The sequence below is a fragment of the Pinus tabuliformis genome, chromosome 1_2 (assembly GCF_031772625.1).
Source record: "Pinus tabuliformis cultivar Carrire ecotype Pingquan chromosome 1_2, CPIR1, whole genome shotgun sequence".
Taxonomy (NCBI): domain Eukaryota; kingdom Viridiplantae; phylum Streptophyta; class Pinopsida; order Pinales; family Pinaceae; genus Pinus; species Pinus tabuliformis.
The window spans coordinates 175,439,000-175,460,844 of NC_142298.1; the positions used below are offsets into that span (position 1 = coordinate 175,439,000).

The 21,845-nt window shown below is 38.7% G+C and overlaps 1 protein-coding gene across 1 annotated transcript in view; it reads left to right on the plus strand.

Annotated features, from left to right (window-relative positions):
• LOC149205056 (protein disulfide-isomerase-like) overlaps window positions 1-21,845 on the plus strand; it is a 60,933-nt gene that overhangs the window by 24,969 nt on the left and 14,119 nt on the right. Inside the window, exons 2-8 of the mRNA XM_089394878.1 lie at window positions 2,163-2,193; window positions 2,373-2,660; window positions 2,758-2,946; window positions 3,096-3,221; window positions 4,263-4,400; window positions 11,436-11,555; window positions 11,668-11,785. Of these exons, the coding sequence (XP_089251004.1) occupies window positions 2,163-2,193; window positions 2,373-2,660; window positions 2,758-2,946; window positions 3,096-3,221; window positions 4,263-4,400; window positions 11,436-11,555; window positions 11,668-11,785 (1,010 nt within the window). The remainder of the gene's footprint in view (window positions 1-2,162; window positions 2,194-2,372; window positions 2,661-2,757; window positions 2,947-3,095; window positions 3,222-4,262; window positions 4,401-11,435; window positions 11,556-11,667; window positions 11,786-21,845) is intronic.

Here is a 21,845-nt window from a genome sequence, read left to right on the forward strand (position 1 = left end):
TGGCTCCGGAAGTTCAGGACCCGAAAAACTGCTAAAAATAGTAAGTTGTGCTACAATTAAGGAAACTGAAAATGCTGAGAAAGAAAATGGTGGGGGTCCAGGTGGACTTGGCAGGTGGCCACCAATATCCACCTGGATCACTTGAACTCTCTTCCATGCGGAATGCACTAGATAGCTTAATCTGTTAAGGATACTTGCTCTCCCTCTTGCTCGATGTCTCTTCGATCTGTCTCTCCTCATCCCATCGATATGCTCTTATCATCTCTCACTTGATCACAAACAACCATGATTAAATTGTTATCAATGGCTAAGATCATCTCAGACTCGATCCGTGTGAGTCTCTAGAGCTATCTTGATCTTTCTCAATTAATTGTTGTTAATTAATCAATTTTACGAAGTTAGACTTAAGCATTTTTTAATTATTGATCCATTAACTTAATTGAGTTGTCTCTAGGTGTTTTCTCCCGAAACCTTTTTTGGGTTTGGAGATCTCATATTCTTTAGCCTCTCCAACACAAATCGAGACTAGAACACCTGTCCGATGCTACTGCCAAAAACTAACACACCCCTTATCCAGACCATGATACCGCAAGGGGAAACTACGAACACTCAAAAATTTGGGATGGGTGAAGGAAACTCTCTTTCGCAATTACAAGAACGTTAGAGAACTCTTTTGCTTATTGAGCTTGGGGTCTCCATAAATTCTAGATGCCACTCAGTTGCCTAGCGTAGCAATATAGAAATCTCTTTGTTTCTCTATAGTCTGTCGATGATTTCCTTGCTCATTGCTTATCATGCTTGCCCAACATGCATCAACTTGTGTCCCCCACAACCAAGCTAAGTTCCAGAGATCATAGGTGAGTATTTGGCATGCAAATTTGTTTTTAAAGACCCCAAAACAGACCAATATTGATCCAATCCTTGATTGGCACTTTTTTGGGCCTATTTGGGCACCCAAACCTTAGTAACACTCAGAACACCCCAACAAGCTTTCTGCTTGGAAATGGCAGTAGTGTACTTGCGATTTTGCTGCTCTAGTCACTTGCAGTCGTGTGTCTTTTCTCTCTTTGTGTGTGGTTTGAATGTTCTTGTAGAAGTCTGCTCCACATATTTTCTCCCATTTCCCCACACCATCTGTGGGTCAACTCTTGAATTTTGAGATGGGTTCTTGCCCATGCTGCCCTTTGAATGCTAAGAATACTCCACAACCACTACTTATAAATGGCGGTGGGTGGTTGCTTCAGCTACCCAGTGCATCATTCAATGACCTATGGGCTGGTGGAAAAACAAGGTAGTCAGATTTCAAATTTAAATTTTGGCTTAAAACTTTGGGTGAGGTTTTTTGGCAATAGCAAGCAAGGCTAATTTCCCATAACCCTCTCACCAGTTCTCACTCATGGTATGATTATCCATGTTAGTGCTCGCATTCCCAGTCATTCAGTTGGTTCATCGTAATGGTGATATTTAAATGTTGCTACAAATGATAACAACATAATTATTTACACTAATCTTGGGGTTCAAAATGGAGTTGTTACATCTGACTTCATCATTCGGGCCCCTTGTATGTAAAACAAAGCTTATGAAGTGTCCCCAATGCCATCCACCTTAACTGCAGACCCAACAAGCAAAGCTTGTGCATCATGATCAGTTTAAACTTAATGACCTTGAAGTGCTTCAAAATTTCAACTCCCACCTTAACCTTGTTTCAAAGAAAAGCAAGATTTTAATGATACAAGTTCTGGAATTCCATTGTCACACCAACCAAAACTGCTCCTAACCTCGTCCTGAAGTTCCTTCGCAACCACACAAATCTTTCTAATAATGTCTAGTTTTCTTGAACCTAAAGCAGCCTTCTTCCTAGTGTCCCTCTTCTCTGGCAGACCTGCTTTGAACTAAGTTGCATCCTTGTAATAAGTTTGTCTTCCGGGCCTTCTTGATCTTCTTCAGTACCATTCTGCACCCATGTCAAACCTTTGGAACCAAACTTTCTCAATGAACGAAGGTAACATATTGTTCTATGATTCCTTTTGACAAACTTTAAAAAAATTAACGAATAGGAAGCTTCCAGTGCATAGGAAGGAACTTAAGTACTTTTTATTGTACTTATTTGTAGCTATTCAACATGCTTACTGGGGTTTTAATGGATTTGTTTTTTGTAACAGGTGTGGTCATTGTAAGCGTCTTGCTCCTGAGGTAATTCCATCTTTTAGCTTCATTGCTGCTGAACAACTATTTGAAAGTATTAATATATACAATTTTAATGCTAAAAGCTTTGAGGAAAGTTTTGTGGTGCAAGTTCCACCTTTCCTCGGTTTGTATTTTCTGTATTCCGATTGACGTTATTGTAATCGATGAATTTCTGTGATTGCCAGTATGAGAAAGCTGCAGCTATTCTTAAAAATCATGACCCACCCATTGTCTTGGCTAAAGTTGATGCTAATGAAGAAACAAATAAAGCTTTGGCTAGTGAATATGACGTAAAGGGATTTCCAACTCTGAAGATCATTCGGAAGGGAGGGTCAAGTGTTCAAGAGTATAAAGGTCCTCGTGACGCAGATGGTATTGTGGAGTACTTGAAAAAGCAGGCTGGTCCCGCATCTGTGGAAATCAAATCTTCAGAAGAAGCCACTAGCCTTATTGGTGACAAGAAAGTATTCATAGTATGTATTCAATTGTATACACGAGCAATTTTGCTTTTATATTTTAAACTTCTTTCTGCAAAGCATTTGTTTGAATATTTTTTATTGTAATAAACAGGTTGGAGTGTTCTCAAACTTTGAGGGTGAGGAATATACCAATTTCACTACTCTTACTGAGACAATGCGTTCAGAATATGATTTTGGTCATACATCCGATGCTACATTCCTTCCTTTGAAGAATTCTCCAATAAACCCACCATTCGTTCGGCTGTTTAAGCCTTTTGATGAGCGATATTCTGACTCTCAGGTAAATATTAATTTCAGATCACTATCATATTTATAGAAGACTGGAGTCATCTACAAGTCTAATGATTCAACATTCTTTAAGGATTTTAAATGCTCAAACATTTTTTCTTTTCTTTTCTAGTGCTTCACAATAATTTTATGAATATGCAGGATTTCAATGTTGATTCATTAGAGAAGTTTGTTGAAGAAGCCAGTATTCCCCTTGTAGCAGTTCTGACTAAGGACCCTGAAAGTCATTCTCATGTTATCAAATTCTTCAACAGCCCAGATGCCAAGGTATGAATAACTTAAAAGGTCTGTTACTGGAATAGCCATATCTGAGTTGGATATCATAGGGGTTAGTATAAGGTACAATGGTTAGGTTCACTGTTTTTTTTTTGTCATTCCAAGTCTAAATCTGAATGGGTGTACCATAGTTAATGCTGTGAGTCATTTAGGGTGATTGTTAGTGGTGACTGCTACAGAGAAGCCTGTGTGTGGGTTGAACTCACTACTCTAAACTGTCGACTATAAACTCTTTCTTTATATGATTCTTACATCAATAAAATTGTTTCCCAAAATGTTGGAAGTTATTATGATCATTGCTAATTGTGCTTGAGGCCATTCCAAGTGCAAATCTGAATGGGTGTACCATACTTAATGCTGTGAGTCATTTAGGGTGATTGTTAGTGGTGACTGCTACAGGGAAGCCTGTGTGTGGGTTGAACTCACTACTCTAAACTGTCGACTACAAACTCTTTGTTGGTTTATACGATTCTTACATCAATAAAATTGTTTCTCAAAATGTTGGAAGTTATTATGATCATTGCTAATTGTGCTTATGGAGGTCTGTAAGGAAAACGGGTTTACCTCCAGAGTGGTATAAAACACCCACATAACATAGAAAGTCTGCTATTTAGTGTGTTTGTGTTGTGCTTGTTGCCATTCACCAATAGTGACTTGTGAATGGGAAACATTATATGAAAAGTCGCATGTAAATTTTTTTAGCTACAGCTTAACATATTGGTTAGAAATTGCATGTCTTTTCTATTTCCTGATTTCTTTTGGTACATCCTTCTTCTTTGGGTTGCTTTTCAAACAGGATGGAAATTTTATTCTCAAAGGCTCTTCTGCTGCTTTAGAATGTTGTCCTTTCTTAATGCAGTTTTTTTATATCTCAATCTATTAATTAACTTTGTAAGTGCCTGTTAATGATTCGTTAAAAGGAATAGCCATATAATATGAATAGACAGCAAGTCTTTTCCATAATTACTGTATTCTCTGTTAGCTTTCTAGAATCTAAGCAAGCTGATGTTTTGGTTGTTGGGTGTTGGACAGGCCTTGTTTTTTTTGAATTTTACTGCAGACAATGCAGAGGAATTCAAAGTTACATATCAAGAGTTAGCAAAATCTCATAGAGGAAAAGGCATGAAATTTCTCCTTGCTGATCTTGAGGCTAGTCAAGGTGCTCTACAGGTAATTTATACAAATAATAAATTTCTCTACAAAGTTTCTACAATTCATAGCATGTGAATAATTTTCATTTTTCAGTGATGTGAACAATTTGGCCTCTTTTGTCTTTATTTTGTCCTTGTAGACATCAAAATGCATACTGTCAATATTACTCGCTTATTGCCTATACAGTGTTCTCTTGAAGCTCGCCTGAACTAAAAGCATGTTTAGTTTAGAATAAGAACGACACATTCAATAATCCACTTAATCCAATTTCATAAGTTTCATTAGTAAGAATTTGTTTGAAATTTGTAGACTCGTAGGAACTTTCCACTCTTTGTTGTGTGATATTTTTATTATGTCAATATGAGTCTGTATTGTCTTTTCTGGTATGCTGATGTAGTGGCATATTGGGAACCAGGGTTAAGCTTATCTCAGCATGTTTGGTGTCCCCTCACTCAATGTCCTGGCTGGGGTAGGTGCCAAAACTGTGATGGCCAGTTTACCCAGAATGAGGGAAAGTGCGTGGGGTAACATGGGATATATATTTATAAGGAAAATAATAGTCTGATGTTTGCAAAAAGAGAAAAATATAAGAAAAATAACATAGATCCATCCTAGCCCTGGATCTTTTAAGCAGCAAGATGTTTGCATCTGTTTTTTTAATGCCTCTTGGTGTTTACTAGATCTGGGGTTAAGATGGATCTTCTGGTCACCTTGTTTTAGTAGGCAAAAGTGTGCCCAATTAAGGGCCATTTCTCATGACAAGATATTCAAAGTCAAGTTTGGTTACATTAGTATATGCTTTTGCACAGGTTTCTGTTAGTAGTAGTAAGATTCTGTTAGTGATTTTTAAGGTTAAGTCAAACACTTTTTACCATAAGTTTTGGATTTTGTCACTTTCTTGAAGTATCCAGCCTCATGTATCAGGCAGTGAGAAGCGGCCTTTAATCTATCTAGTCTCTATTGCATATTGGTATTGAGTGGGGGCCCTTTGGCAACTGTTTCTAGGTAGTAAGTATAGCAACTGATACATGCCATTACTTCTGGATGCCTTTGAAGTTTGAAGTATATATTGACCTTTACTTGAAGCTGTTATAACTTATTGTTGGAGACTCATGGTTAACCAGGCAAGCTTGTAGTCCATATAATGGGTTGGGTGCAGTTTGTATTATTTAAGGGCACTGTTCAAAACCCTAAGCCTAAACCCTAACCCCCAACAGAAACAAAAAATGCAATCCCTGTTTGTTAAGGTATATAGTAAATTTCAAGTTTTGCTAGGTTAGTTTTTTTTTATGTTTTTCTTTTCAAGGTGAGAGGGGGTTAGGAGTTGGTAGAGCTTATATTAAAAAAGCTGTGGCCATACCATACATCTTAAGTTTACTAAAAATATATAGTCCTGGGCAGCTATAACCTGGAATCCCCAGTTAAGGATGAACCAGTCAAAAAATACTATGGAGGCCTACCCATATCTGCCTCTTAGAAGTCCACAGGTATACTGCTTAACATACTGGCATAATAAAAACAGTACTCATCAAAACATACTAGGTTACTAAAAGAAAAGTAAAAATGTAATGCCCATTTTGGGCTTTAGTTACGAGGTCCACATGACATGCTAGGGCTTCATACTTCACAGCTGTAGAGCCAGTATCAATGTAGATAGCCACATGAGTGTCTTCAGTGGGGCTTTCCAGCAGCTTTGAGATATGAGCACTTAGGGTGTATCCATAGAATGAGGTGGGCCAGAGGAGGTAGAGTCTACAGAGGTGTTGTTTAAGTTGAGAGTGGGAGACAGCTTAACCTCTAGGTGGAGGTTGAAGTGAACCAATGTGCACCCAACCATCATTTATAGAGACTCCTTAATTGAGGCCATTTTCAACTGGTTCCCTCTAAAAATGGCCATGGCGGCCCAAGGTTCAGCCTCCCATTCCCTCAAATTAAGACTATGATTCCATGTTTCTGGCGTGCATTATATAATTGGTCTCTGAATTCTGTTCCTTCAGCCCCTCTCATCTTACTCATTGTAGGGTTGAATAGGCCACATTGCAGTGGCCCTTTGCTGCATCTTTCCACATTGTGGAAGTCCCTTTGAATAACACTGTTAACTTGTAGAAAACACACCATTTGTTACATCAACGATAGTGATCCATTACGATTCCCAATCTGTGAGGGATAGACTGGTCAGCTCTGGGGATCTTGTAGGAGTCAGAGAAACTATTTGAGAGGGATGAAAATGAATAATGCACACGGAGACTTGTTGAATCCTTATCCCTCTCACCAAGGCTTTATTTGATGTCACATAGGACCAGCGTTCACTCTTGGATAGACCAATTAATCCCACATGTCAGATCCGTTGCCACCAAAATACATTTCTTTAGAGAGTAAGTCAAATTGACATGCATAAGATTAGAAGGTGAGGCCGTTTAAGCCCTGTCCTCCGCATTGCCCTCATGATATGGCAGGTTTTATGGGAAGGGTTGCCTGTCTTAATGCTTTGCTGCTTCATGCGAGTGGGCGCCTGGAGCTTGAGTCTCTCAATCTCTCCTTTACGCACTGAACACCTACTTGCATTTGAACCCTTGAATTGGCCTTTTAGTTTGCTTCAGCATTTAGACTTTGACATATTTTTGCAAGCCTTAGGTTTGTAAGCAGGGGGAGTTTGAAGGAGGGATCACATAACCACCATTGAGTTGTTGATCACTGTCACCTTTCAAACACCTTTGTTTTTGAGTACATCAAGTAAAGTAAAGAAAATCTCTGACATTTTATCTGCTAGCTAATAGAGATATCCATATGTCTTGGAGCACAATGCTCAACTCTGCAAATCATTTTGTTATATAGATGTGTTTACTTAAGCATAGTGTACTGCTAGTAACTTGGAGGATGTAGTAGTGCAGAATACTGTCTGTTTCCTGCTTTGCTAGGTTGTTGCATTCAACAATTATGTGCTGAGTTTCTTTCTGGAGCTAATCTCAGGAGTTTGTAGGAGATTTCAACTCTTCTGTATTTGTTAGAGAAGAGAGAGTCTATTAGAATAGGGAACCAACTTGGAATAGTGTGCTTCGACCTTCAGATGTCAGGTTAAGACCTAGCAAGTGAATCGTTGCTGGATCCAAGTGGCACCTACGAATTTGGATTGCAGTGAAGGACAATAATGTGAGGTTGTGCGCCACATGTCAACTTTGAGGTGTGCCATTACAAGATGTGCAAAATTTTCCCAAATATGAAATGAATTTTGAGACAACATGCATTTCTCTAGTATTCTAATTTTGCTGTATCACAGTTCTTTGTATCTTGTACGTTTAGGAAGATTTATTTCTAACCATTGGTCCTTGGACTGTTTGAGCTCATGCCTTTACCTATGAATGCCTGCATCTCACTGTAACTACCATAAGATATGTCAGAAGTGTCATCGTAATTCCTTTGGCCTGTGGCCGTGTTTGTTAGAGAAGAGAGAGTCTATTAGAATAGGGAACCAACCTGGAATAGTGTGCTTCGGTGAACCAATGCTGTGCTCCCCCGTCGAAGAAAGCCCAAGGTCTGGTTCTGTCAATTTGTAGAGCGCGGATGATTTTGTTGTGCTGCACAGCCTTTGGCTTTGGAAGGAGGTCTAGAATGGCAATTGATTGGGCAGCAGTGATTTCCGGAGGGATCAGGCGTTTGTTGAAAATGGTCTTGTTTCTGGCAAACCATACACCCCAGTAGGAGAGGAGTGGGAGGATGATGGGGTCTCTAACTTCTCTATTGTTGTACCATGATTGCCAGGCCTCCATAAGGTTTTGTCCAGATCAAGTGCATGCTCGGCCTAGTTTGGCTGTGAGGAAGTGCCAGAGAACCTGGGAATAAGAGCAGTCAATTAACAAATGGGAGACAGTTTCCCCAGATGATTTACAGAGGCTACAGCTTTTTATTTTGCCTTCTACGCAGGAAATCTCAGGTGGGGATTTCGTTTTCCAGAGTGCACCACATAAATAGTCTAGATTTAGCTGGGCATTTAAGCTTCCAAAGATTCCTCTACCTGTCCTAATTCTGGTAACTGATCCACAATAAGGGTGAGATAGTCTTCTTTGGGACTGTAGTTCCCAGAAAGGGAATGAATCCATACCAGTTTGTCCGGATCATTGGTGAGGCTTTTGTGGGCCTCCCTTAAGGTGCAGATGTAAGCAGACCAGTGTCATTTGAGGCCATATGGGAGGTTCAGTTGGCGCCCTGTGAGCCATTGCTGTTATCTGAGCGGATTTTGAAGAGGCACCGCTGCATGGTTGACGGTGTAGAGCCCCTTGTCATGAAGGAAGGCTATTAGGTCCTCAGGAAGACAATGAGCAAAATTACATTCGATCCATGGATCCATTCTCAAGTGGAGAAGTGAGCCATCCCCCTACCTTCCAAGCTAGGCCATTTTCAATGAGGGGGAAAGAGGTGATAACAGCGTACCAGATAATAGAGCCATTATGCCTGTTATTGATTGTTGTTGCTTTGAATCGAGTCTTTGAGGGACAGGGGTAGATGTATTTCCTGTGAACCACTGAAGTCCGTGAGCTCTGAGTGGAGAGAAGCTGCCATCCAACCTTTGCTGCCAGCACTTGGGAGAAATAGGGAAGGTGTTTTAGACTCCAGTCCCCCCAGGCCTTGGGTTGTGACATTTTAACTCTGTGTGTCTGTTGTTTATTTAGCTCTTTATAAGCTGAATTCTAAAACAACAGAAAATAATGTAGTTCACCATAATCTCTCCCATTCATCTTTGGAACTAATTAGCATGCAAATAAAATATATATACAAGAAAGAATTCTGGACAAATGGGTGCTTAAATGCATAGGTTCATCCCTTTTGCTTTGCGGTATTAACTAATTTGGAGTTAATAAGTGTAAAGTTGTGGAGCAGATATGAGAACTGCCATGGTTAAGACAGATTTCAGCGATTCAAAAGTGAGTAGTCAGATTATGCAGTGAGAATTACATATCTACACAAATTATTTGACATTTGATTTGCAAGGATAACTGCTGGATAGATGAAAAAGCTTGAGAAAATTTAGAGTAGGACTATGCAGGGCAGGATTTTATGCTTGTATATAATCCCAAATCTCGGTAGGGGTAGGATATAACTAAATACAGATGTTTATTTATCCTGTTCTTTTCAGTCAAGTCATATTATATTTTTGAATGTGTGAATGATTAAATATGGGTCTTGCATCAATGTGGAGAATAACTCAGTTTATCTCAGACGTGCTCCTGCCCCTATGTTGTGTCTCCTGCGTTTCCTTGTTCACAATGACTTTGGGACTGCAAGGGGCTGCCCTCTGTTTGGAAGGGGACATTCCTGAGTAAACTGGGTCTTGCATCAATGGGAAGAATGTTGTGTCTCCTGCATTTCCTTGATCACAATGACTTTGGGACTGCAAGGGACTGCCCCCTGTTTGGAAGGGGATGTTCCCGAGGAAACTGGGGGCTTCCTCCATATTCTCTAGACGTTTCCTGCCCAAAATGGTGACGTCTGGAAGACAAGACTTGGTGGTTTCAGGGAAGTCTAAGGGACTCCTCTCCAAAATGGTGCCTATATAGCACTGGTCTCCTGAAAAATAATCACTTGGTTTGCTTTGCACTAATAACATGATAAATCACATCTATGCAATGCCTGTGGGCAAATGAAACCTGTCCCTCATCCCCTTTCACTGAAGTCTTAAACTTTGTGCTACATAGGACTGAATATGTGCATTTCGTAAAACCATATTTCTGGTATGTCACTAAAATATAACTTGCAGAAGAAGAGGTTTTAGCAGTGTTGCAAATGTCCCCATTTTATTGTGATAAAATGGCGAAATTGTGATTTTTTGGCCTAGCTGATGTTTGCCAATTTTTACTGATATTTTCCCGATTTTTATGATCTTTTGGTTTTCCAGATCCTTGCCGATTTTAGCCCAGTGCCGATGATTGCAAAATTGGGTTTTAGAACTCTTGACATGTTGGTGGAAAGGCATGACTGTATACCTAGGAGTCTAGGACAACAGAGCTACAGAGGGAAACATGTAGAATACTACCACTAAGAAGCTCAATATGATATATAAATGAAAGTAGGCAGCTTTGATTGCCCTAGTTCTGTGAATTAGGAATATGGTGGTAAATGGGGGCAGATCATGGTTAAAAAACAGCTAAATGAGAATTAAAAATATGCTGTCTGAAGATTGTTAAAACTTAAAATTACCGTTTGGCATGTTGTCAATACTCATTTTAATAATTTTCACTTTCCAGTCATGTTCTGTAGTATGTACTCGTGAACGAAATACAAATATGGACAGAGTTCAAAGTGTCACTTTTTGAATATACTTGTGAAGTAAAAATTTAAAATATTCCAAATTGCAAAGTGCCTTATTTTGTTCAATTTCATTATCTAGCATCCTTTGATTGGGGGTTTCCTGATTTGTATTGGTATTCTGTGGTTCATTTCACTCAAACATCATTAATTTGAACTATTTTTTACACTGACTTGTAAGTGTATTGTAAAGAGTGAAACTGTTGGAAAATGCTACAGCTGCCAGGTCATTGATCACTTGGCAATAATATATTTATGAAATGTTATTGTGAACTTGCTAATTTTAGATAGTTCTCATCTTAATTGTCAAATTCTCAGATTTTGTTCGCTTTTTTTGGTCGAACGATCATTAATTTTGAATGAGTTCTCTTTTGTTGTAGCCTAATCTTTTGTTGAATGTATTCTCTTAATGAGATGTGATGGTGTGTCATGGAACTGGGTAACTACAAGAATTGGGGAATGAGTATTATTTTGCTCTTTATCATTATGTCCGAGTGATTTTCACATTATCTTTCTGTGCCACTTATTTTATTGCTTTACATGTAAGAGCAAATTTAATGGATGCAAGTATTTTATTGTGGAATTCAATGCAGAGACACGTAGTATTTCTTTTTATAATTTGATACTTCTTATATCAATTGAAAAAACTAATTCTAAACCTCTACTCTGCTTTTATAAGCAACTCAAGAAACAATATTATAATTACTTAACGTCTAACATGTCCTAATCAGTTGCGTTGTAATTAATATATAGTACTATGGAATTAAAGCTGAGGGTGTGCCATCGATCCTCATTCAAGATGCAGAAGATCGGAAGTATCTTAAGGAGAGACTGGAAGTCGAACAGATATCATCTGTGTTGAAAGAATACTTTGTGAGTAAACATGATTCTTTGTAAAAGGCTCATATATTCTGTGACCGAGATTATTAGTTATTTACTGTATGGACCTTCATATCTATCACCTAATATTTTACATCATATGCAGGATGGCACATTACCACAGTTCAGGAGATCTGAGCCCATCCCCGAAAAGAATGATGATCCTGTAAAAGTTGTTGTGGCAGATACTCTGCAAGAAATGGTCATCGATTCTGACAAAAATGGTATTGATCTGCCTTGGTCACCTGCTTTTCATTGATGCACAGTGGGTGCCACTTAGATGTTCTCATATAATATGTTTTAGCAAAATGTCATTTCTGTAGGAATTTACATTTTGTTTGCTTTTAAAGACAGTAAAATCACACTACCATCATATACATTCTAGACTAAAATATATGACCAAGAAACCTATAATTTCTTGTATTGTCAAAATAGTAATGCTGAAATATTTCGTTGCTCTAGCAGCTTTTGAATGGCACAGAAGCAGACCAAAATAATTGAAACTGTCATGGGGAGTTGATTGGTCTTGTCATCTTGAGAATAATATTTCCATCCTGTCAGCAATTTGATATGTCATGTTGTTGGGTTTCAGAGCAGCCTAGAATAGTTTAATCTGTTTGATTTGTTGCCTGTCTTTGTTGGATAGAGCTACTGTAGAAATATTTATTACACTCAACTTGTTCAGCCAGAGCTTTCAGAACCCTAATGGGCATCCCATTTAGAAAAACCTGCAAGAGTTATTGATATATGTTCGATGGCCGATTAGTGAAGTAGATGTTACATATTAGAATTTTTCACTGATATCAACTAATGATATGTCCGGCCACAAAAAATGTACAAAAAGAGTACAACTAAGTAGAACTGTGGGGTGTTATGAAAATCAACATAGAAAAGACATTTCCACCATATTTGGATTCTATTCAGATTTAGAACTTCCTTCGCGCAGTGGTTCTTGCAAATACCGTGGGGATCATACGGATTGAAGTCTTTGGCAAAATGTTGTGATATGCATGTCACCTGTACACTCTTCAATTGTATTTCTTGTTATTGTCCCCTTGGAAATTGGAAATTGCCCCGTTCTTTATCCTAGCATCCCTAAACTTAGTCCCGCATCTTGCCAATTACTGGAATTTAGGAACAAGCATAGGTCTACCGTAGCCCTGGGTTGAAAAACTTGAGATGCCAACATGGGAAATATCACTTGGGATGCCTTGTGGTTAAATAATCTTTATGGGCAGGAAAACATTAGATCAGTACCTCAAGTTTTTTAATACTTTGTGGTGCAATAATAGATCTATGGTTAACATGGAGCACACAAGGTATTTAGGTCAGCCATTTTTATGCACATCACCACTATAGTCCACGTCAACATTACACAAAGAGTTGAAGTATTCGCCCTACAGGGTTGTAGGAGTGCCTTTAGGTGCAAATAATAATCTTGGAAGATTCTTGACAAAATCTGTATGGAAATTCATTGACCAAGAAGAAGTTAAGAACTAAAAAATGTTTGAATCTTGTCATGTCTTGGAAAATATGCATCAGATTATATGAAAAGAGTGCATGTCCAAAGGTAAATACAACCCAGGCACAATCTGCAGTCAAATTCACATGGTTCTGATTGGACTTTGAGTTTGGCAACGATGAAATTCGGTTTGAATTCAAATTTATTGATGAGATTCAGATAAGGTTCATCCATATACATATTTTATATTTTTCAAAATAAACATAATATTTATAACCACACTCACACACGCACACACACATACATATATATTTTGATAAAATTACAATTTCTGATTGATATAACTTATTTTAATCTATAATATATATTATATATGAGATTGACTCATTTATAATATATGCTATTATGCTATATATGAGATTAATTTTTTTATAATAACATTGAACTAATAAGTACCCGTGAATAACAACATAATCTGTCAGCACTTTTAGTCCTGTAATTCGCGTTGACTGTCTTTTGACCTGTAATGTATGCATGCATCAAAGCATCGCATGGCTTGATTGGTTCTTGTCACTGCTGAGGTGATTCTAACAGAGGATAAAATGCTTAAGAGTCGTGTAGGTTTCACGCCATACATCCCCTAATCAAATTCCTTGCACTTCTGTTGGACTTCCGAACTCATGCGATCATCCTCTTCCATTAACAATTTGACACTTGCAATAGTTAGTGACCTGTGGGATGCTCTGTCGACGCCTGGGATAACTGTTGAAATCTGTGTTGAATTTGTTCAAAAGTTTGGTGAATCTTAATTAGGGCTTTCAGATTTACCTGATTTGAGCTTTAAACTTCAAATTGATTGAACCCTGTGACAAGTATTATTTGCCACTATCAGCATGGTATATGATGCTCACTAGCATTATTTTTGCATGTAATGGACCTGGACTTTGTATGCACGTGAGATTTAATTTTATAGGTTAGAAGACTTGTGCATATATATATATTTTCTTTCAATACTTTGTTTTTAAGCAGTTCTTATTAACAAGCTAGAAGACCCAAGTTATTTTTACTACACTTGCTGTGGAAATCACCTCCTTGCATGTGAAGTTTAGTTTTTGCCAACCCTATTCTGACTCGGTTCAACGTGAGATATAATGTTGGGGGAACTTTGTTCAAACTCAAAAAAGCAGGAGTGAGAGAGGTTCAGAGTATGAAATTAAGCTTTTGACCTCAACCACTAGGGACTAGATGTTCCTGAATTGGATAAGAATTTAAGTACTTTATTGTGAATAGTCAGCCTACTTCCTACCAACAGAACTATCAATATACTTTATTATCAAGAGTTCACGACATCCCCAATTAGTAACTTCCATTTGCAGTTTGAGGATGGAATCTAACATTATCCCTAGATCCAAAGAACTAATTCTTGAAGAAAATATTTTTTTAGCACGAAGCTAAATGATACTTAAAATTGATCTTTTACCCTATTCATTCTCAGTTTCCAAAATGACTAGCATAATTCAACTGCAGCTAATATTTTCTGGATTAATTGGAGCTCAAGTTCAAGTTCCAGGCCATTCAACGTCAACTGTAATTTTCGATTGGAGTAGTCACTTCAAAATTTAGTGATATGACCTTTTATTTTGCAACCAAAGGTCAAAAGCCCTTTAGCAGTCTGAATTGTCACTTTTTCTAATGTTATCTGTAATTATCCCTGCAGCTTCTAGCTATTAGTGTAAAACATTCTCAAATTTGACATGTCAGCATGCCTAAGCACAAACGCAAAGTCAAGCTTGTTTAGCTTGGATTACTAGCTTATGTTAAATTTCCAGTTTGTTCAACTTGGATTGCTGTTTTAGATAGCAAATGTCACTGAAAAGTCTTGTCTTGGAAAGTGCTCGAGTACCTAGGACTTGCCTAGTCATTGTTCACTCTATACAGACTTCAGCCCTCCAACTCACATAAAAGTGCATTGTCTGACCTTTGGTTCCTACTGTCCACAGTGCACACCACTACGTTCAAGAATTGTCCTATACAGATAATAGCAAAGTTGTTAGATTGGACCCAGCAAAGTGTAGATCAGTCATATTCCCTTTCCAAGTTTTAACCTTGTGATGCCGATCTTGCTATTTTCCGTGCTACCGCAATGCACATATTTACTATTTCTTGCTAAAGCCTGAATGTCCAGGTGTGTTGGAAAATAAACCTTTGGCATTTAGAGTTAGTACCATTAGATTGATTGTTCCTGCTGCCAATTTTAAAACTGGCCTTCAGGTTTGTTAGAAAACAAACCTTGAGAACTTAGAATTATTTCTATTAGATTGATTGTTCCTGCTGCCAATTTTAAAACTGTCCTATGTTTGATTGTGATGTGGCATTTGGCAAGAGCATTGTTCTCCCTGTGTCCTAGCATCCTTTGTTTTAAAAAATATATATATAAATGAGAAAAATTAGTGCTTGCAACATCTGAAATCTTACTGACTATGGACAGAAAGGTAATTAGATATAAGATGAATTATACATTGAATAGCTGTGAGCAATTCTTATAAAAACTGAGTCCACAATGAATAATATTCCATAAATCACTCGGTGTCCTTAGTCCCAAGTGTAGATTTTGGTTATTAACATCTACCTGCTGGCCGTTTGGCATCTGCTAATGATCCGGATTTAAACAGGAACACAACAAATTACAGATATGACTATAAATACAGAGATGCAACAGAAATAATACTTTATTTGATTGATGTAAAAAACTGAAATATGCTTACAAACAAAAATTGAAATAAACTAGCTCGGGCGATGGTAGTTTATCTTTGATAAGCTAGCTCGGGCAATGGCGGCTACATGCCTCTGAACTGTGTTACAATGAGGCTCGAAGGTCTATTTATTGTTGAGAAACAATGGAAAACTCTAAACATCCAAAAAACCTAACCTTAGGAGATGAAACACCAAACTATGGGCCCCGTTTGGGTAAATTGGTACATCAACTTCCCGGGGTTGTAACTATGGCATACGATCTCTGTTTGACGCACACAATACCTCGTTAGAAAGATCTATCTGAGGACTACAACTTTTGAGTGAGCCACATTGGTCTACGACTTGCTCCCGGTTTTCCCGAAAACGTCATTTAGGGCCTCAAAACGGCTCTGGAAGTTTAGGACCCGAAAAACTGCCAAAAATAGTAAATTGTGCTACAAATAAGGAAACTGAAAAGCTGAAAGAGATAGTTGTGGGGGTCCAAGCCACCAACATCCACCTGGATCATTCCTCTCCCCTTAGGAAGCAATGGTTCCCATTGCGTTGAGTGCCTCCATGAGATGGGGAAACTTCTGCTGAACTTGGTCCGTGGTGAGTTGTTCTGCAATTTCTGATGTGTCCAGTAATGGTGGGAGGCATGGTCGAGGGCGGTACACATTGAACACTCGGTGCAAGCCAAGGAATGGGGGAATGTTGTGCACCAAAGCATTGTTTCCCATAGCCTTGATAATGGTGTACGGACCATATCAGAGTGGTTTGAGCTTCCGATGGGCTCTGGTAAGGCGTTCTTTCTGCAAATTCAACCGGACTTTGTTGCCCACCTGAAACTTGTGTGGCACCTAATGTTGATCATGTCGCTGCTTGTACTTGGCATTTTCCAGAATGGAGCGGCGATATATCGACCCGTTGGGTAAAGGTGCTCTAGGAGTCTGATTGAACGAATGCTTGACCTGACAGTGCAACGGTACCCTTGTGGGTGAGGAGAAGATGTTCCTGTATTCTTTCATGACCGTATCCATCTGTTGTTACTGCTGCGTGGAGGAACCCTTTGCGGGGGTCATGGATGTGGCAATGATCTTCCCCTTTGGGAGCGAACCAGACAGAAAATAAATTTCGTAGTCTGGGATATGATCTTACTGCCTTTCTTAGCAGAGATCAAAGAAGTGGCGGTAGGTGGGTCTACCTCCGGTATCATGTATAATGTATTACACAAAGAAATAATAATAGCGCGAGGCCTTGACTCATACATAGCATGTCGCTTCCACGAGTATGGTTGGCCTAATAATACATCATATTGATGCAACATCACACAATACCTCATCTGTGAAGGGCTTGATGCTGTAGGGAAGGCGACACTGCTGGCGGACTTGGAGATCTCGTCCTTGGTGAAGCCACCCGATGTTGTACGGTTGCGGGTGTGGTATGGTTGGTAGTCCCAACCGCTTCATGACCTCTACTGAAATAAGGTTCTTTTGGATACCACTGTCGACAATAAATTGTAGTAGTGAACCCTTCACCCACATTTGTGAGTGGAAAAGACGCTCCCCCTCATTTGGATCTTCGGGCTCATTCTTCTGGACCTTGGCGATGGCAACAGTGGCGCTGGGCTCCGCATCAATGATTTGCTTCCCTTTGTCATTCCCCTTGTCAGGTTTTGACTCAGGGTCGGAACATGTATCTGATTCTGAAGCCTTCAACTCGGCCACCAGCGACTGCTTGGTCCGACACTCACTTGTGTTGTGAGTGGGGCTCTTATGGAACTCACACCACTTTCCTGTGTCCTTCTTTGACTTCGTGGTGGTGTTCTTTTCTTGTGGCTTCGACGGGTTGTCTTAGGTTACCCCGCCTTGGCCTTGTCCTTTGTTCTTTAGATTTGCAGATCCAAAGTCTCGCTTCTTTTGTTTAATCTTCTGCTCGATCTTGACAGAGTATCTGTATGCCGTGCCAAGCGAGGAGATGTTCAAGAACTCCATCTCGTCCTAGATGTACCTATCTAGGCAGTCGCGATATTTGAGTACCAAATGCAGCTCAGGATCCTTGATACCCAACTTTGTGCGAAGGGTATGAAAAATATTTGTGAACTTCGACACATCTTGGTCCCTTCCCTGCCGCAACGTGGTCCACTTTATGTATTTGTCCTCATAGCTCTTGACAGGGTAGTATTGTTCCTTGATGGCATCTCAGAATGAATTTCAAGTGGGTGCAGCTGAAAATAGTGAGCCCGTACTTTCATCCTTTTGCTCGCAGTAGGTTTCCCACCAGTCTTTAATGTGGGGGGCTGCTTTGAGAAGTGCAAAAGTAGCCGCTGTGTTTCCATAGTAGTTGTTGGAAGTAAGTGTGTCGCCCCTGGGTAGCCGCTGAAGGATCTTGGCAAAGTTGTCCATCATCGTGTTCCTTTGTCGCTCGAGGGCTTCTTCAAGCAAGATTTTGATAGGATCTCCTGCCCCCTCGTCTTTCTTTCCATCCGCCATGGGAGGCCGTCGGGATTTGTGAAGTTGGTCTTGCAAAGGTTCGACCAGTTCAAGCCCTAACTCCTTATATCCCGACTTCGTTGGGGACATGCAAAGAAAAATAGAGAAAGAGTCAACCCGCTCTGATATCACTAATCCAAATTTAAACAGGAACGCAACAAATTACAGATATGACCATAAATACAGAGGTGCAACAGAAATAATACTTCATTTCATTGATGTAAAATACTGAAATATGCTTACAAACAGAAATTGAAATAAACTAGCTCGGGCGATGGTAGCTTATCTCTGAGAAGAGATGTGGCGGCTACATGCCTCTGAATTGTGTTACAATGAGGCTCGAAGGCCTATTTATTGTTGAGAAACAATGGAAAACCCTAAACATCCAAAAAAACCAAACCCTGGGAGATGAAACGCCAAACTATTGGCCTCGTTTAGGTAAATTGGTACATCAACTTCCCGAGGTCGTAACTGTGGCATACAATCTCCGTTTGACGCCACAATACCTTGTTAGAAAGATCTATTCGAGGACTACAACTTTTGAATGAGCAGCATTGGTCTACAACCCATGTTGCTCCCGGTTTTCCCAAAAAACGTCGTTTAGGGCCTCAAAACGGCTCCGGAAGTTCAGAACCCGAAAAACTGCCAAAAATAGTAAATTGTGCTACAAATAAGGACACTGAAAAACTGAAAGAGATAGTTGTGGGGGTCTAAGTGGGATAGGCGGGTGGCCACCAACATCCCACTTGGATCAGTTAAGCCTTTGTTTGAAGTAATGTAATAAACTCTAAACATCTTCGTAAGTATAGTGACGTGGGATGAAGGAAAGGAGAAGAGAGTGGTGACTATGCAGGTTTATTCCAACATACTATAATGGTTCCCACACATGCAAACCCTCTTAATCCTAAAAGTTGTCTGTGGCTGGGAAATTATACCTCATTTGCTTGAGGCTTCTAACGTAGAATGAAAGGATTGATATATATTCCTAAACACATCAAGTATTTTAAAAGAAGAGAAGCGACTCTACACTAGGCTTTTTGATTGTTTGCCACATAATAGGTTAAAACATTATTAGCACTCTGACCAATGAATAGCCTGTGCTTAATTGCCATCATTAATCCTAATTGTGCCAAGAGGTGCTCTATAGCTTGCTATGGGGGTAATGTTGTAGGGATGTGTTTGATGAAATGTTGGATAAAAAAATAATAATAATAAAACTTAATAACCGCTCAATTAAAAAAGTAAAAGGTGATAAAAATAACAAGTTGGTTTCATTCAATTTGTTGTGTCGAGAGATGCTCTATAACCCAGTGTGGGGGAGATGTTGCAATGCGTCAGATGAGATCAAATAAAATCAATAATAGTAAAACATAATGTCAGCGTAATTATAAAAGTAAAAAGTAATGGAAGTAATAATGAAAATAACAAATCAATTCAATTCAATTTGTTATGTTGTAATTTTCTTTTTATAAATAAAATTACAAACAATTTCTTTGGGAAAAAATTTCATAATATACATATCACACAAATAAATTTAAATAATAATGATTCATATTTGTAACCATGATATTTCATAACTTCATGTTTAATTTTAGTTAATAAATATATAATTAGAAATATGAATATTTGCAGTAGATAAGATTGAGAAAATTGTAACTGGTGGGCATTCTTTGTGCAACCCTTGAAAATCTGTAAGCATCAATGGATGGCACAAGAAAGGAGTTCATATTCTCTTTACATTCCTGTTGAAATACTATTCTCATGCAACTATAACCAACACATGCAAAATGATTAACAGCAAAGTGAAGATTACTTCTTTCATTCTATAGTTGGAAGACTCTCCTTAACATGCATCTTAAACCCAACCTTGCATATCTCTTCTCCTTGGTTGTAGCACCAATCAGTGGAACTACTAATGTTATCTTCATGATTATATACATACTCCCATTGAACTTATATACATACTCCCATGATTATGAATTCCTCTCCAATAATCCCCTTTTATTCTAATTTTTACTTTTTATTTTCCACTTCCCCTTTTAATATTTGATGCACTCCCTTCCTTTTTTCTTTACAGCCACACCTTGTGCAATGAAGATTTGGTAACACAACTCTATATAGCGCTCCTATAGACAGAACCAATTGAAAATTCTAGAATGATGTTCTGGACCAGAGAGTTAGTTGTGGCTAGGAAGAACCTAGCACTTATGGCTCCCACACAATTCCTTGTTAGAAAATCGGAAAGGCAAAAAGATTTTCTTATATTGTTAATTACTTGTGATACTATTATGTTCTTATTAACTTCTTTATGTTCTTTTATCTTCTCATCAAGCAATTATCTAGACAAAATCATGAAGATCATGGACACCAGATGTAGGCACCTAGCTAGGGCTAAAACCCATATATAGGGGAAAATCCAGTAATTTTTTTTTTCTTTCAGTAGATTCAAAATTGAGATAGACCAAGACCCTAGACCAACAGATCTTCCTCCTCCACCAAGTCAGCTTCTAATGTGATACAACTTTCAATATTCTCCTTTTGTTTAGTAGCTATAGCCCAACAACGACCCAAAAGTTTTGGCCTCAGCTTCAGAATTTTGGACCTGCTTGCACTTCTAAAATTTTTGGCATGCTTGCACTTCTCAGCTTGCCTGCACTACTTTTGAAATTCGACTTTCTTGTACTCCTAAAATTTTGACTTTCCTTTATATAGGTGTTTCTGCCCGTTAGTTAGGCTGACTTGTCCTTCTTTGAGGCCAACTTGGTGGAGGCGGCCTAGAAGACCTAATTTACACAAAAACAAATTTCTTTCTTGACAAATAAATCCCAAGAAGGGTTCTTTACATTATGACATGGACATAGACACTTGACTTAAACCCTAGAAACCTGCAATGGAGGCTATGACCTATAAATAATTGACCCAAGCATGAAACCCATGCTTTAATAAGTCAATTTCTGAATAATGAAAATTTCTTTTTCCTTCTTTTGATAATTACATTACATCATGACTCAAATACAATTATGAAGACCGACACTAGTTACATTCTTCAGCACTCCCTCTTAACTAGGGAGGTATTCATAATTACACACATATATATAGAGGTACATAGAAGATCTCAAAATAAACTACGAAGAGTTCTAGCACACTCAATGCTGCGGACTAGATACCTGACTAGGGTATTCTATCCAGGTGGGGCTAAGATGGGCTCAAGCTTTTAGCCACTCTAGGTACCATTAGGCTTACTAGCTTAACCATCAACCCAGGGATCTAGGTGCATATCCAAAGTCGAAGCTCCATGACCAACGCCACCCTCCCTCTTCAGGATCTAGACATCAACACACAGGCCGACCAGATGTCTTCCCAAACATCCAACATTAGATTCTTCAACTCTCCCTATTAAACTAGAGATATCCATTTGTCCAAGCATGCTTCCAAAGTGTTCAACCTTTTTACGGAGAGATTTACTTGTTCAAACACAATTCCAATCAATAATAAACTCTCAAATATTCAAGTAAACACAAACCTTCAGGGTCCTTAATCATCTTGATGCCATGTATATCAAGTTATTCATATGCAACTAGTCGGAAGCTTTTCTTC